The sequence below is a fragment of the Ischnura elegans genome, chromosome 3 (genome assembly GCF_921293095.1).
Source record: "Ischnura elegans chromosome 3, ioIscEleg1.1, whole genome shotgun sequence".
Taxonomy (NCBI): domain Eukaryota; kingdom Metazoa; phylum Arthropoda; class Insecta; order Odonata; family Coenagrionidae; genus Ischnura; species Ischnura elegans.
This window is the reverse complement of record NC_060248.1, coordinates 57,342,882-57,358,198: the sequence shown is the minus strand read 5'-3', so window position 1 is coordinate 57,358,198 and position 15,317 is coordinate 57,342,882. Positions and strand designations below refer to the sequence as shown.

Sequence of the window (15,317 nt, the reverse complement as noted above, 5' to 3'; positions counted from 1 at the left end):
CAAGGCCGATAGATGTCTTTGCAATAGCCGGTGCGGGAATTGGTTGGCGTCCGTCACGTTGTAGTATTGTTTTGTGCATAAACCGTCAATTTTACTGTTTATGAAGTTTCGTGGCATCTTTACGACTTTAATTCGGTTCTAACGGCCACACCATGTCCATTGGCGTGCCCATAAAAGTGCTGCACGAAGCGGAGGGTCACATTGTGACATGTGAAACCAACACCGGTGAAGTCTATCGTGGGAAGTTAATTGAGGCCGAGGACAACATGAACTGCCAAATGATAAATATCACCGTCACATATAGAGATGGGAGGGTTGCTCAGCTGGAAAATGTTTACATTAGAGGATCCAAAATAAGATTTTTAATTCTGCCTGACATGCTTAAGAATGCTCCCATGTTCAAGCGACAAGGCCAGAAAGGCACCGGCGGTGCTGGAAGAGGGAAATCTGCTATTCTAAGGGCACAAGGTAAGCATATCTCTACCTTCCTCGAACTATTGATGAAGAATGGAACCATTTGTTTTTCTGTTGTTTTATTTTAAATTGTGTGTCTCTTATTTACAGCCGCTCGGGGCAGAGGCCGAGGTCGTGGTAGAGGAGGATGGTCACAAGGTGGTGGCGGTGGAGGCGGAGGTGGTGGTGGAGGAGGCGGTGGAGGTGGTGGTGGCGGCGGTGGTGGAGGTGGTGGCGGAGGAGGTCGTCGCTAGTGGTTGTAAATGTTTGTTTGAGAGAAAATAAGTGGACAAGTGAACCTTTTAGTGATTCGTAATGAGGGACAGGAGTGATGAAAATTGTGGATGACATTCAAGTGTATGTTCATTTTGTATGTATTCTGTATCCCGAGTCACCTACTTTTAAGGTGAATAAAGGCAAGCAAAGGAAACATGTGATTTGCTGGTGACTTTACCTCCTTCATGTCTGAGTGAAACTATTGGATGTAAGATTTGTAAGAAGAGTCATTGCCTTGGTTGAAAGCCTTTTATATCGTAATGTTAATAAAGAGTTGATTTGCTTTGAAGTAGTGGAGTTGATTCTAATTCACTTTACATAAGCCCATCTATTATACAACTAAATGGGTACCCACTTACAAGTAAATCACTACTAATATTGCGTGCGGATTTCGTATTGCAATAACTAAACATTGACCATGGAATAACTTTGACAACATTTTCCATTAACAGTTATCTGTCAATTGAATATCTTTGACAACATTTACCATTAACAGATATCTGTCAAATTTGGTTCAAGAATTATTTTTCAGTTTGATTGTAAATTCGCATGTATATATATAAAACATACCGTCACAGTCAAGTATCACATTGTCTATTGAAAACCTTGACTTGCTCAGCATTTGAAGAATATATATACATAGAGTATATGCAATAATGTGGAATTCTACGTTAGGCATTTTCAACCACTAATTCACAGCTGTGTTGCATTTTGCAGTGCTTACGCCTTGCAGCCATCAGCTCGTATAAGCAGACATTTTGACCCGGGAGAGATCAATGATATGGCGCTGGTATTCCCTCTTTAGTCTTGCGGAAACAACTTGTGTTACTAGCCGAGGCCTTCAAAGCTTGAGGCCAAGGCTTTTCAAACGTTGAATAATTTGATCTATTTCATTTATTCTAATTGCGTAACTTAAAGCAGAGCCTTGTTTGAGGTATGACGTACGCGATTGAAGTCAGTATGTCTGCCTAGATAGAATTCTTTAGTAGCAGTCAACAGGTTGAGCCGTAGCCCTACATTAAACGTATTATCAAATGGAGTCCGAATCTTATGCTGTGAAGGAAAATGTGGTGAGTTTCAATTCCTTACAATTAATATGTTTGATAGGCCTTCAGGTGGAATTCGGGAGTTTACGGTACATATATGGGAAATTGAGCATTACGTCAATGGTTTCCGTAATTGTTAGTATTCCTTGATGCATATAGTACTTGCATGAACATTATTGTTATCCATTTGTCAGAAGTGTTGCCACCATTGCATTTGGAAGAGAAGTCAACCTAGCATCAGAAATGTCATGTCGCGCTCGCGTACGCCACAGTAATTCCCTAGTATTCATTTTGTTTCTCTTCCTCTCCTACGTGCGATAGAATGATATCCAATTGCGTGTTTTTCTTATAAGGATTAAGTAGATGTTCTTTTTACTTTTCCATAGTACACGTAAGTTCAATGTCAAAGTTCTGTTGCATTTTGGCAAGGTCACGTCGCTAGGGTATGCGAAACGATGGACAAGCGTAATAGATTGCAACAATCCTCGTATTAAATGTTTGTAAACAGTATTTTCACGTTTGTTGAATCTTTCCATAGTATTTATATGCTTCGGGCACTTATTAAATGGCAAGTACATAAGTAGTTCTTACTTACATCCTCTCTTGTGCAGATTTGTATTATTTTATCTTTTATTACAGATGCTAAGAAAACAGGGAAGAGGTGGCTGTATGGCTCCAGCGGGGTCATTGTTATTGGCCACCGTCTTAGGATCTTTAGGTACCGCTGCTGGTTCCATTCTAGTTCTGAACCCTGAGGACAGAATCTCAGTTACTCGCGGTGTTTGGCTATCCTTATTGGGCTTGGTATTCTTCGTATCTCTATATGATCTAGTGAATTACATAGCTTTAAAAACTTCTCCTGGCCATCGTTTTCAGAAGAAGTACCAGCTGACTGTGTTCGAAGTGTTAGATATATCTAACAAGTAAGTTAATGAAAAGGGTGTCACTAAATTGATGTTTGATATTTTGTCATTCTGGTATAAAATCTGTGCATTTGGTTCATTGTTTTGCATAGTAATGGATGGACTAATGATCAAAGATGCCTATAAATGCATCACGGTATTTTATTTCATCATCATCAGTGATCAATGTGCAATCCTATAATTATAGCTTATTATTTATGTAGGATCAAGCCAATTTTTTTTTACCTTTTCAGGTTTGTTTCTGCGGTTCAAGCATGTTTGTCATGTGTTACGGGAGCTGTTGTGTGCTGGTGGTCTTGTCCCAGAAATTTCCTGCGTTCGTCTCACTATATGTCTGAAGCATATGCCTGGTTTGGTATGGCTTACTTCTTCTATGATATATGGTCAATGTACCATGTTTATACTCATGATGTGGGAGCTATCACTGGTGGTGTTGATGCTGAAATGAAAGGAATGGCCCCGGCCAGAATCCATGGAGCTGGATCCCTCGAAGGATTTTTGTCCTACTTTGTCAGGCAGCCAGTCATTGTGCTTCATCACCTTTTTATTGGGTCATTTGGCTTCTTAGTAATTGTGGTAAGTATCATTGTTGACATTTTTTGTTTCTATATTAATTTCATCACCATTGTGCAAAGCAGCTTTGTGTTTAGTATTTACTTATAATAATAATAATATAATTTTATTTCTGTTGGTTACATTATGCAACATAGAAATCGTCAGGTATACATACATACATAAATATATACAAGGCATAAAATAGAGGGTCACATTTTACAACAATCACAGTCATTATCAAAATATTCTGCTAAGGTGTAGTATGCTTTCTTAATTAGGAGCTCCTTTAGACATTTTTTAAAATTGGATATGGATGTAATGGATTTTATGTTCGGTGGTAAGCTATTGTAGATGACTGAAGCTGAGTGAAGTGGACCGTGCTGAGATGAGGACAGAGAATAATGGGGCAGGTGAATGTTATTATGATTACGAGTGTGGTAGGAGTGTACTTTGTGGTGAGCTGGGAAATCTTCTGGGTTTTGCTTTACAAATAGGGCACAGCTTAGAATGTAGAGGGATGGAACAGTAAGAATTGACAGTTTTTTGAATGGGGGTCTGCCAGGGGTACGTGAGGGAAGGCGAAGCATAGCTTTTAGGGCTTGCTTTTGGAGAGAGAAGATCTTTCTGGAGAGAGAGTCATTTCCCCAGAACAATATCCCATAAGTGATGTGGGATTGGAATTTACCATGAAAAAGTAATTTCAAGGTGTCTAAGGTGACGATTGGAGGTAATCTTATACCATTGTTATGTTGTTATCATAGGAATCGTTCTTGGTGTGGATGTGATGATACTCTCTAGGCAATGTGGATGTAAGGTTATGTTTCTGTGCCATGACTAGGCTCTTGATGACCTAATGTTGAATCCATCAATACTTACATGCCTATTTTTATCCAATGTTTTAATTTTCACTATCTCAATCCTCTTGTCTATTTTGTGTTGAAGTTAGCAATCATTTTATTAGATGGAATTTGAGAAGGAAACCTGATGGGCATTAAGACATTCCCTGAAACAATAATAATATTAAGCTATCATCTTCATAATCTCTTAAAGCTATCGCTGGGTTTATCCGTCAGGTTGCCCGAGAAAGTGATTGTATGAGTCAGGCTTAATGGCATTTATGAGTTAGCACATACATTTTCAACCCAACTATTTTCTTGGTAATATTTGGTGGAAGTTGTTTTTAACAATGGAAAATGATCCATTAACTTCATTTGTGCTTTCTGAGTAAAACCTGGATGATACATATGTCTCAAGGGATCTTTACCCTATTGGAAAAATTCAATGGGAAAAAATTCAATTGAAATGTTCAATTGAAAAGTGACAAATTCATAAGTACATCCAATATGGTAAACTTATTATTAGGTAGGATATAATTAACATCTAAATTTCACGGATCCCGAATTCTGAATAAATAAAATATGTGAACAAAAATTAAAGTTGAAATATTTTTAGAAGCAGTGTCATAAAAACTTTAATTGGGGGTTTTCAACATCTTCCATCACTTCTCACAATTATGAATAGTTATCGAAAAGCTCTATAATTTTACCATGATTATCAGAACAACAACTATACCACTTTATCACCTTATCTTTTACCAGTTCAAATAACGTTGAATAGTTGTCGAAAAGCAAACGTTTTTCTGAGATTAGCGATAACAACTTTACCAACAAATATCTCACACGTCTTTATCTAAGAAAGGCTTCTTTAAAATACCAATTAATATAATTCTGAATGCGATGGTGGTTGGCATAACATGGTGAAACTCCTTCATGATGCACAAAGGTTAAGAAAAGACTTAGCTGTTTCACAAAATAAAATATATTTGCGGCCGGTTTCGATACAGCATATCATCATCTGGCATATATAATTCTGGTTTTGCATTAAGCCAACATAACTTGTTTTTCACAACAGAAACATGTCACTCATGTTTATACAAGAACACGGGAATTTCACTTCACACAAACAAACCTGTGTGATACATACTATTCCGACAATGCTAGTAGTTTTTTGGCGGCGACGTAATGCATGTACGCATAATTAATTTATATAAATATGCTTACATTTTCAACACAAACGTTAGTATAACCAGTCAAAAAACTGAAGGCAAACGATACATTACTAAATGAACACACTAAAGCACAACAATCACATCAAGACTTCCACTATATCACTGAAGAGACACAGGAATGACCTAACACAACGCTGTGGGGATCAAGCACAGGTTAAATAACAACGATATTAAATAGTCTTTTCTCCACAAGCAAAAAATTAACCACTATTGACCACAACCCAGTCAACCATGAGCACGTAAACATATGAATAACGGTATTTTTGATTTCAATTGAATATTGGAGAATTCAATTGAATATTTTAGAATTCAATTGAGTATTTGAGATTTCAATTGTATCTTTTCTTCAAATTCAATTGAATTTCCTAATATTCAATTGAATATTCGTATTTACAAGTGAAAATTTGAAAATTCAATTGTATTTTTGGATATTCAATTGAATACAAGGAAATTCAATTGAAAATTGGCATTTTCAATTGAATTCAATTGGAATTTTCAATTGAATCGGCTGATTTTTTCCAATAGGGTACTCACACTAGTTATGTATGTAGCTAGTTTTTGAACAGTGTGTTACATATATTCATTTTTCTTAAAGCAAGTAGTTGATGCATAATAGTTTATAGTCTCTCAATTTTCTCTATTATCTTTGCTCCTATGTCCCTTGCTCTCAAAAATTTATTTTTCCAAATTCTTAAAGTCCATGGAAGTTATTTTGTAGGATTTTTACCAGTATTTTCTTTTAATAAATTTTTAGATAATGCTTTTCTGTACGTCCACTTTACATGTAATGAGTGGGTCAACCTGATTCTGCAGGAATGAACATTATTATATGATGTTACATGCTAACTGAAGTATCTCCTACTGAAGAAATAATTATTTCTTAACGGTTGACCATAATTAAATATTAGGCTCTGTGAAAGAGGAGAGCATAAACATAGTGCAATGATTATAACGTAGCGAAGTATATATCCACCTAAATGCCGTTGATTGTTCGTGGAACTTGTAATAAAGTTCTTTTTGTAACCGCCAGGACCGGGACTAAGGTTAGTAATTTCGTGATAACGAAAATTTTGTAGCAATGTTTCTTTTGCTATAGATTGTATTGGTCTTTTTGTCGGGACCAAAAATTTGCTTCATAATTTTGATATGTTATCGTTATAAGAGAGTTCTGCTGTAGGTTCAAAACTGTTGGAAATTGTTTTTCTTTCCTGGTAAACTATTATTTCATTTAATTAGATGAAAATACTTACAACTGGATGTGTTGCAGTATTATAAGTAACTGGCAGCCTAAATATACATTTATTTCTCCTAGCATTAAACACATGCAAATCATTTTGTAAATGGACCAGAATGTGGAAGTGTTTTGCTAGTATTTGTTATAGATAGGATTTTTTCTATATTTTTATTGATTTAATAATAAAATTATATATTTTGTCTTGTTTTGCAGTACCTTCGTGGGGGATTGGGAGACTGTGTTTTTGGATTTGTGTATTTAATGGAGCTTAGCACACCATTTGTGTCACTCCGAGGTATCCTGAGCAAATTAAAGGTGAGGAGCAACATGTAATTGAATAGTTTTTGGTTTCAGTTTCTGTTCTATATTTTCATGGTTAGCAGATCTTAGAATTCAATGCCATTGAAAAGGATTTACATTGTCAGTCAATTACTTCTTTGGCTTTGAAGATTTTTAGAAATTCAAGAAAATATTTGAAAAAAAAGGTCTTTACTTTAAAGGTTTTCAACCTACAATCTGACCAATTTTACATTATACTTAGCACTCTGAATGAATTACATTGGACAATTTATTTATGAGGTAAAAGAGAAGAAATACATACATATGTACAGTCCCGGGACAAAAAATTACCACCACCCAAGAGCTGAAATTTTTCTCAATCCCAAATGATGCTGCATTGGTCATGCCACTGAGCCATGCCCTATGCTGCAAATATATCCAGCAAAGGCTTTCTTCCCTGCTGTTCAAAAAGAGTTCTGAAGCCCTTGGAGGAAGACATGTTGACCTGCAATTTTAATTATGGGATATAGGCCGAAACTCTCAGCTTCCGCATGAGTGAGAATTCGTCACCGAGTTGGGTAATGAAGTTTCTGAAACCATCCTTTCAGCATTTTTGAGGTAGCTCTCAGCAGAATATGTCTGAATCAAAAGCCATTGCCAAATTATAAAATACTACTTTCTCTTTTCTCACTCTTAGTTGCAGAAACACTGTTCAAATGATATCTATGATACCCTACCATGACTAGATGAAAGCATAATCCAACAGAACATAATAAGTATATCAAGTTGATCTGGTCAATACAGTCTGAAATCGGAAGCAATAGACATCATACATCATCTAAATGACCCCTCGCAATTTAAATTGTGCTAAATGTGGAAAGAAAAAATATATAAGCACAACTTCTTTTATTAGTAATTATTTCAATAAAATTGAAGGGAAGGCCAATAGGAAAGCAATTATGCCTAAACTGGATGATTTATTTAATTTTTCTCTGAATTTATCAACCTTGACAATAAAAGCCACTTATGGATTCAAAAATTCAAAATTATTTACAAATAATAGCTCCTTAAACGCAATATGTCAATGGCCTCAATCAATATAAGCCATCTACGCAAATAAGCCTAATTGAACTAAAGGACTTCGAATCTTTAGACTTCATTATTGAAACTAGCACATCAAATGCTGCCTTGTGCAACCTTAAGCTTCAGTCTTGAGAACAGCAGTATCAGCTTTATGGACTCCACCCCTTACAACCATGGCCATTTTCACTGCTGATGGAATTTCGACAATCTGAGAATTTTTATGTGGGGAACAGTGTTTTTTAGCCCACTGGTTTTTTTTTCAATTATGAAACAAGAGGACATATTATAATTGTTTTTATCTTTAATTATTAAATATTTAAATTGTTCTTTTTTCATTCTAGTTGAAGTCATCAATCCTGTATGTGGTGAATGGAATCACCATGCTAGTCACATTCTTCTTCTGTCGAGTACTCATGTTCCCCTATGTCTGCTACATGTATGGGCGTTTTGCAGGACTCCCATTTTGGAAGGTAACTAATTTTTTTACTTCCTTGTCTTTCTCCTTTAGTATATGAGAGAAGATTGCTAGCACCGAAATTGAATTTTTACCTCACTAATGGCCAGCACTCATTATCTATCAAGATTATCTGTGTGTAGTAATCTTGCTTCGCAAATAAGTATTTCTCAAATATAAAGGCTTGCAAGCTCATTATGCAGTAATAATAGTAATATGTATGTACAGTTTTAAGTAAAATCAATTGAAATGTATGTAATTATGTTGGTGTAAGTTTTTATATGTGAGGTAAAATGATTTGTGAGGTAGTAACCAGCATTTCCTTCTACAAAAAACTGATACGAGGCGTGTTTTTAAAGTAAGTACCGTTTTGACATCAAAAAAAAAACAACAAATTTTTTTCAAAAATAATTTATTCACTTGAAAGGCCATACTTTACTCTACTTTTCTACATAATGCCCATTACTATTGAGGCATTTATCGTATCTTGGTACCAGCATTTGCATGCCATCGTCAATGAAGCTTGCAGCCTGATTAGACAACCACTGCTTCACGGTCGTTTTCACTTCGTCATCATCGGAATGGCTCTGACCCGCCAGATGCTTCTTCAAGTGCATAAACAAATGGTAGTCGCTCGGCGCTAGATCGGGACTGTATGGAGGGTGGTTTAATTGTTCCCAGCCAAAAGAAGTGATAAGGTCTTGTGTTTGATTTGCTGTGTGTGGACGGGCATTATCGTGGAGCAAAACCGACACCTGCACTCAGCATGCCACGCCTTTTGTTTTGAATAACGGGCCGCAGTTTTTGTCAAGTCACACAGTACGCTGTTGCATTGATTGTGTTGCCGCAAGTCAACAAATCGACCAGCAACCCACCCTTAATGGTGGGTCAGCGCCATTCCGATGATGACGAAGTGAAAACGACCGTGAAGCAGTGGTTGTCTAATCAGGCGGCAAGCTTCTTTGACGATTGCATACAAAAGCTGGTCCCAAGATACGATAAATGCCTCAATAGTAATGGGCATTATGTAGAAAAGTAGAGTAAAGTATGGCCTTTCAAGTGAATAAATTATTTTTGAAAAAAAATTGTTGTTTTTTTATGTCAAAACGGTACTCACTTTTAAAACACGCCTCGTAACTTAGTTAAAAGTTCCATAATTTTGTGGATGACATTCCTGTTAATCATTTACAATCATGACATTGCTAAAGATATTTTTTGCAAAAGAATGTGCATTCCGTGATTTCAAACGTCAAAGGATTCAAAATTCAAACGTTTTTGTGATTTGTGTAAGCTTTCATGATACCTAGAGACTAAGCTTTTTCTATTGCCCCATTCACCCACTTTCATTCATTCACTTCTTGGCTACTTGCCTTGCTAATGAATTTGCCCCCAGGCTATTAATTATCAGTCACTTATTAGGTTCAGTCTTACCAAATGGAACATAGACATTGCTAACCTTATCATTCTACTAGTACCAGACGTTGCTTATAGGAAAGTAAATTGTAAAACAACCTGCTATTTTTTAAGCCTCGTTTTGTTGATTCATGATGTAGACTATCAGAAGAACAGAGTGATATACATTACGTGAAAGTGAGCTGAACCTCTGCTTAAGTGGTAAAAACAAGGCTATAAAAGCTGAAGAAAATTCTGGTAATATGTTATTTGCATATATATGGTAAGCAACATGATTTTAGTTTTGAAAGAAAAGGAAACTCAATTTTGCTTTTGTACCTGCTTCAAAGTGTGGTGAGATGTTGAGGCACAGAAGCAGTCAAGGATAAATGTGGGGACAATCAATCTGAGAAATCATTCACTTGAACATTTTTTTTCTTTTGAAAATTAAAAGTAAAATCAGCCTGCAACTTATTGGCCAAAGTTACATATTTTGTGATATCATGTGTAGCCATACCATTAGGGATGCCATATCTGCTTCATTCTCTACATGGACACAGGGGTCTTTCATGCACACCTGAAATCACTATTCCTTAGAAGAATTTGATAGGTTTAAGGGCTATTAGATTAGTCGCAACCAGATATGCCTTCAATTGGGCTAAAATTGTCTAACAAGGTAACACTCTGTAAGTGTCTTCTGCTTATGTAATTTAGTATACGGCAGACATATCTGCTATTTGCATCCTTTTGCCTCTTGGAAATATTTGTGTTTACATTTATTTTTTGGGACTTGCTTCAAGTGGTAGAATACATCTTAAATATATCAAAGGTTGAAGAAAAATTTCACTGCTATATAAGTGGAAGAAAGAACTCACTTCTGCTTTTAGCAACAGTAGCATAGCAGTGAATTGGTTTTATACCATAAATAAAAACTGGTTCCCCACTCTTGACTTGTGTTGCCCCTGTGAATTCAACTATAAAACATAATCTTGAATTGTCTATGTATGAACTGGAATTAATAGCCGATTTTGCATAAGTTATAGGAATATCATTTTGTATCAATAATTTTTATTCCAGGCTGTATCCTCATTGCCAACAACGTGTAAGGCAGGAATAGCTGTTTTGATGATGCCTCAAGTTTATTGGTTCACGCTAATGGTTCAGGGGGCAGTGAAGGTTCTTTGCTTTCGAAAGGAGAGTGACAAAAAAGATGGAGACGTTATGGTTAGTTGATTGGCTCAATTGTGAATTCAGTCACCATGTGAATAACAGAAGACATCAGTTGTAATCACCCACACATCCAAGGATAATCAAAATGTAAGGGTATAATTTTTGCTACTTTTCTGTTAAAATTTCTAATGTTTTTAAGAAATTAAAGGAGACTTCCTAGCATAGTATAATTTTTACATACAACACACTAGCTTCAAAACCTAATGAAGTTAGCATACATTGGTGAAATTACTTATTTTTACGTTGTCTCTTATCTTTTCATACTCTATTTATGTATTTAATACTATTTCAATTTTGTAATTATATTTAAAAAGAAGCTAAGTCACCATAAGTCAAAACTAGTTTTGGGATTCCCTGTTGATTCCTGTGATAGCAGTTAATGAACGGGTTCCTGATTCACGTAGTAGTTATAAGTTATTGTGAATGGTTGTTAGATACCAAACTTCATTATCAGTTTAAAAGATTATGCATGTGCTAAGTGTCACTGGACAGGGATTTGTTAGATGTTTAGTGTACAATTTGTAGTATGATTCAGAGTATACCATTGCCAAGAGTTGTTTAGCCATTGGTCATGCTCTTCGAGCACAGTTTACTTTTAGGGAATAGGCAGCTATGGATAATGTTTATCCAGTATTTTTTTTAGTGTTATTTGGGAATTGATTGAAACAGTTTTATACAAAGTAATGTGAGGTTAAATGCATTTTGATGATAGCACAGTCTCAAATTTAAAATACTGCCCTTGTTTTGTGAGTTGTGGCGTAAAAGATGTGCTTGGATGTAAAATGTCTACTATAAGCCAAAGCCAGAGAAACTGATCAGTCATGAATATGTTCCTAATATTTTATGTATCACTTGATGTCTCTTAGATTCCTTTGAACAGCGTTGAATTTCATGTTTTGATTGTTGGATCTGATATTTTTTGTTGGGGATTGCATTCTGCTCATCAAAGTATTAAATTTGGCTAAGATAAAATTACAGTTTTTTGTACAGTTCAATTGAGCTAAAACAAGGAATGCATTTAATGCTAAACTCATTTTATTAGTGTAAGAAATCACTTCTATTGGTCTTCCAGTTACAGGATTGCATTTTTATTTCTTGAAATGTTTTTTATTGATTGGATAGGTATATTCAGGATCTCAAAAAAACAGTCGCACAGAATTGATCTTATTTTTGACCTGCTGTTATCAGGAAATTTTGTCTTTTTAAATGTGCAATTTCTTTTAATTGCAATTTTTATTGTAAGGTTTGCACCTGCATTATAGTCAGATTTAAGCTATTTCAGTCTCACATTGCATAAAGAAAGGGGTTTTTATCTCTGTGGTTGTAATAAGAAATTGGATCTGGTAGATGAAGAGACATCTAAAGAAGAAACATGCTAAGACTGAATTTTACTTACATTGGTCAGGAGGGTGCAACATTTAGTCAAGCCAAGTTTGTAGCGACAAACTTGTGGAAATCCCCATGTATGAATAGTATACTGATTGCTTAAGTAAATTATTATTTACTGGCATTTGATAGGAATAAAAGTAATTTTTGTAGGAGGCTTTACTAATGAAAATAAGTTATGATTTATCCAGTTGTATGCCACACATTTCTTTAAAAAAATCAATGAAGGCGACTGCATAGTGGGAGCCAGCTTTTAAAAACTGGTGCCTTCATAATTCCTATTTACGTTAAAAAATTGAGCCTATGAAGTAGCTCCTCAAGGAAAATGTGTTCAAAAATGTCAAATGTTTAGAAAGATGTTGTAACTAATGTTATTATCCTTGGTAAGAGCTACATAATGAACTTGTAGGCCTGTGGTAGCTTCTGGATTATAGTTGAGGATCAAGATTTAATGTATTTGTATAGATGTTATTTTCTCTAAATGCATTGGTGGGCTATTTGTTGTTCTTTGTGATAGTGAAGAAATTCTTCATAATTTGCCTAAGTAGTGGTTAATCATGGTAATTGATGGACTTAAAAAATGTTTGTCCACAATTATTTTGCATTTATGTTTTTTTACAATTCTGTTAGTTATCTCTTATTTCAACTTTGCTTTTGATGAAGTTTCTAACTCTGAATTATGGGGTATTGATGAGATTTGTGTGGATTACCAATGCTAAGAATGTTTCATTGAATATGGTGGCTGTGCGCATTGGTTAAAATTTTAAAGGGTAACTATTTCTTTCATGAAATTTAAAAGGAAAATTTCTATATTTGCTAAGAATTTTTGTGGTCATCAGTGTGAGCATATGCCTTAGAGCATTTATGATTAAGGCACTGAGGAAATTGAAGAGGTTATGGAAGAAAGATATTAATATACATATTTTATGAAAAAAATTAAATGAATCCAAGAGGAATTATTTTGTTTGCTGAAAGTTACACTGGAAAATTGTATGTTTATTCTGTTGAAAATTGTTGATAAGCTTTTTTGAAATGCCTATTTAATCATGAGTATGTAATTGTGGCAATGTTATGGATGGTTGTAATAGTGCTTAGGGCATTTGCTAGTTATGTAATATCTTGGTTTACGAAAATCATCGCTGTAAAATATTTAGTGTGCTGGCTGATTATTTACCAGAATCAATGGATCTCATTGGCAATAAAGTATTATGTGTTACACAATCTTTTATTTGATATTGATGCTGTATTAGGGGAGGCCTTAGACAGAGTGAGATGACGACTGTGATGTTTGGGACCTGCCAGTGGACGGCAGAAAATCAGCTATATTTGCCAAAGTTAACAGTTCCAGTAATGTTGAGGGTGCCTAATTCGTGAATAATATCAATTCATCCGTAAAAATATTCTGGTTTTTCTGAGGATAGGTAAAAATAAATACTTGGTCCGCAAGAAATGTCTGGCTCTTTGCACCATTTCTCTGACATTTACCATAGGATAGCTCTAAATACCTATAAGGTACCTATTTGGGCAGATTTAGTTCATTTTTATTGCAGCACAATATGCAAGTACATTTTTTTCTAAAAACTTGCACATGTGCCATTCTTGGTGTTACAGTCAGACAAGTTTAGGGTTGTTGATATCAGAAATGTGAGTAAACAAGAGCCAGGTATGTGTTTCTACTCATGGAATTACACGAAACATTTTTGTTTTACTCAAGAAAGTCATTAAGGCTATACACGACATGCACATAGTGTGATTCTTTGCCAAGAGATGGAACTACCAATCGGGAGAATCTCAGCACCATTGAATAGTAACTACGTCCCACATTTCCCAAAATCCACTATCCCCCACCCACCAGTCCACTCCGTTAACGTTTCCCTACCCTCCGTAGCCCCCCAACAAGCCTCTGGCACCCCAGATAATTGCTCACTCGGGTTACATGTTACAAGTATCATAAACCTTTCTAAATAAAATATGAAGTTACATAAGAATAATAGAAACTTGTTTCACCCTTTCTAGCATAGGCGTACCCAGCAGTAAGGGGTGGGGGAGGGGGCAACTGCCCCTCCCTTAGAAGTAAAAATAAATTTAGTTCAAAACATGAGTTATGAGCAAATTTTCCTTTTGAAGAAAAATGATATTAGTACAAGACATGGAACTATAATAAAAATCATTATTTTTTCAAGCAAATAATTATAAAAACTAAAAAATTGCTGTCCATAATTTCCTTAAAATTTTGGTTTCATTGGTCTTTTCTGGGCAAAAAAGTTACAACTTGAACGACCACAGCTAGTTTTGTCCCTCCCCCCCCCCCCTAGTTTTGATTCTGGGTACACCCATGCTGTCCTTTTTCAGCCAACCACCTTCAAAGCTCCTAGTTTCTGGAGGCCAAATAAATGAGTCACCTATTGGACCCAAAAGCATCTAACCATGACTTTAGGCAAATGATGAGTTATCTTGATTGGATTGAAATGTTTGTATTGTACACAAAATTCAAAAGAAAATGACACCAAACACTATATATTTTAAGCATGCAAGTAGTTCCCCTGTTAAAAATTAAAACCAAGTGGAATAGGGAGTAGCAATGGATTGAGCCCAGATTTCTATGGTAGGAAAAAATTTCACATAAGTCAAGTAAAAGTTTCAAGTTACCTGAGACCAATGGTAAGTGGTTTCCTTCAAATAGCTTCCCCCCTCTGCTTCTGGCCATCTCCCCTCTTTTCACGCGACCTGCCTTCTTGGTCCCCGATTTTCGAAACACCCTAATAGAATGAGTCACATATGTACAGTGCTCTTCTGTGACAACCACTAACTTTGTGGGATTAATGTTTTACCTCCGTATGATTTAAAGAATAGGAATGTTCACCAAATGTAAAAAGAGTCCAAATATGATGCATTTCTGACATAATTTAAATTTGTTAATCATGCTTCCGTCACTTTT

At 35.5% G+C, this 15,317-nt stretch overlaps 2 protein-coding genes across 5 annotated transcripts; both read left to right on the top strand.

Annotated features, from left to right (window-relative positions):
• The first annotated feature begins 27 nt into the window (after positions 1-27).
• Positions 28-707, top strand: LOC124155183 (small nuclear ribonucleoprotein Sm D3). The gene is made up of 2 exons (XM_046528899.1): positions 28-468; positions 565-707. The coding sequence occupies exons 1-2, from the start codon at positions 153-155 to the stop codon at positions 705-707; spliced, it is 459 nt and encodes a 152-aa protein (XP_046384855.1). The 5' UTR covers positions 28-152.
• Positions 708-1,452: 745 nt separating this feature from the next.
• On the top strand, positions 1,453-13,595 carry LOC124155835 (TLC domain-containing protein 3A). Of its 4 annotated transcripts, none has more exons than XM_046529968.1 (6): positions 1,453-1,799; positions 2,415-2,698; positions 2,932-3,274; positions 6,769-6,870; positions 8,259-8,387; positions 10,841-13,595. In XM_046529968.1, exons 1-6 carry the CDS (start codon positions 1,764-1,766, stop codon positions 10,994-10,996), a joined length of 1,050 nt encoding a protein of 349 aa, XP_046385924.1. In that variant the 5' UTR covers positions 1,453-1,763; the 3' UTR covers positions 10,997-13,595. The 4 variants fall into 4 exon arrangements, with proteins under 4 accessions (XP_046385924.1, XP_046385925.1, XP_046385927.1 ...); XM_046529969.1 differs by lacking the exon at positions 1,453-1,799 and adding an exon at positions 1,881-1,910; XM_046529971.1 differs by lacking the exon at positions 1,453-1,799 and adding an exon at positions 2,016-2,271.
• Positions 13,596-15,317: the final 1,722 nt, after the last annotated feature.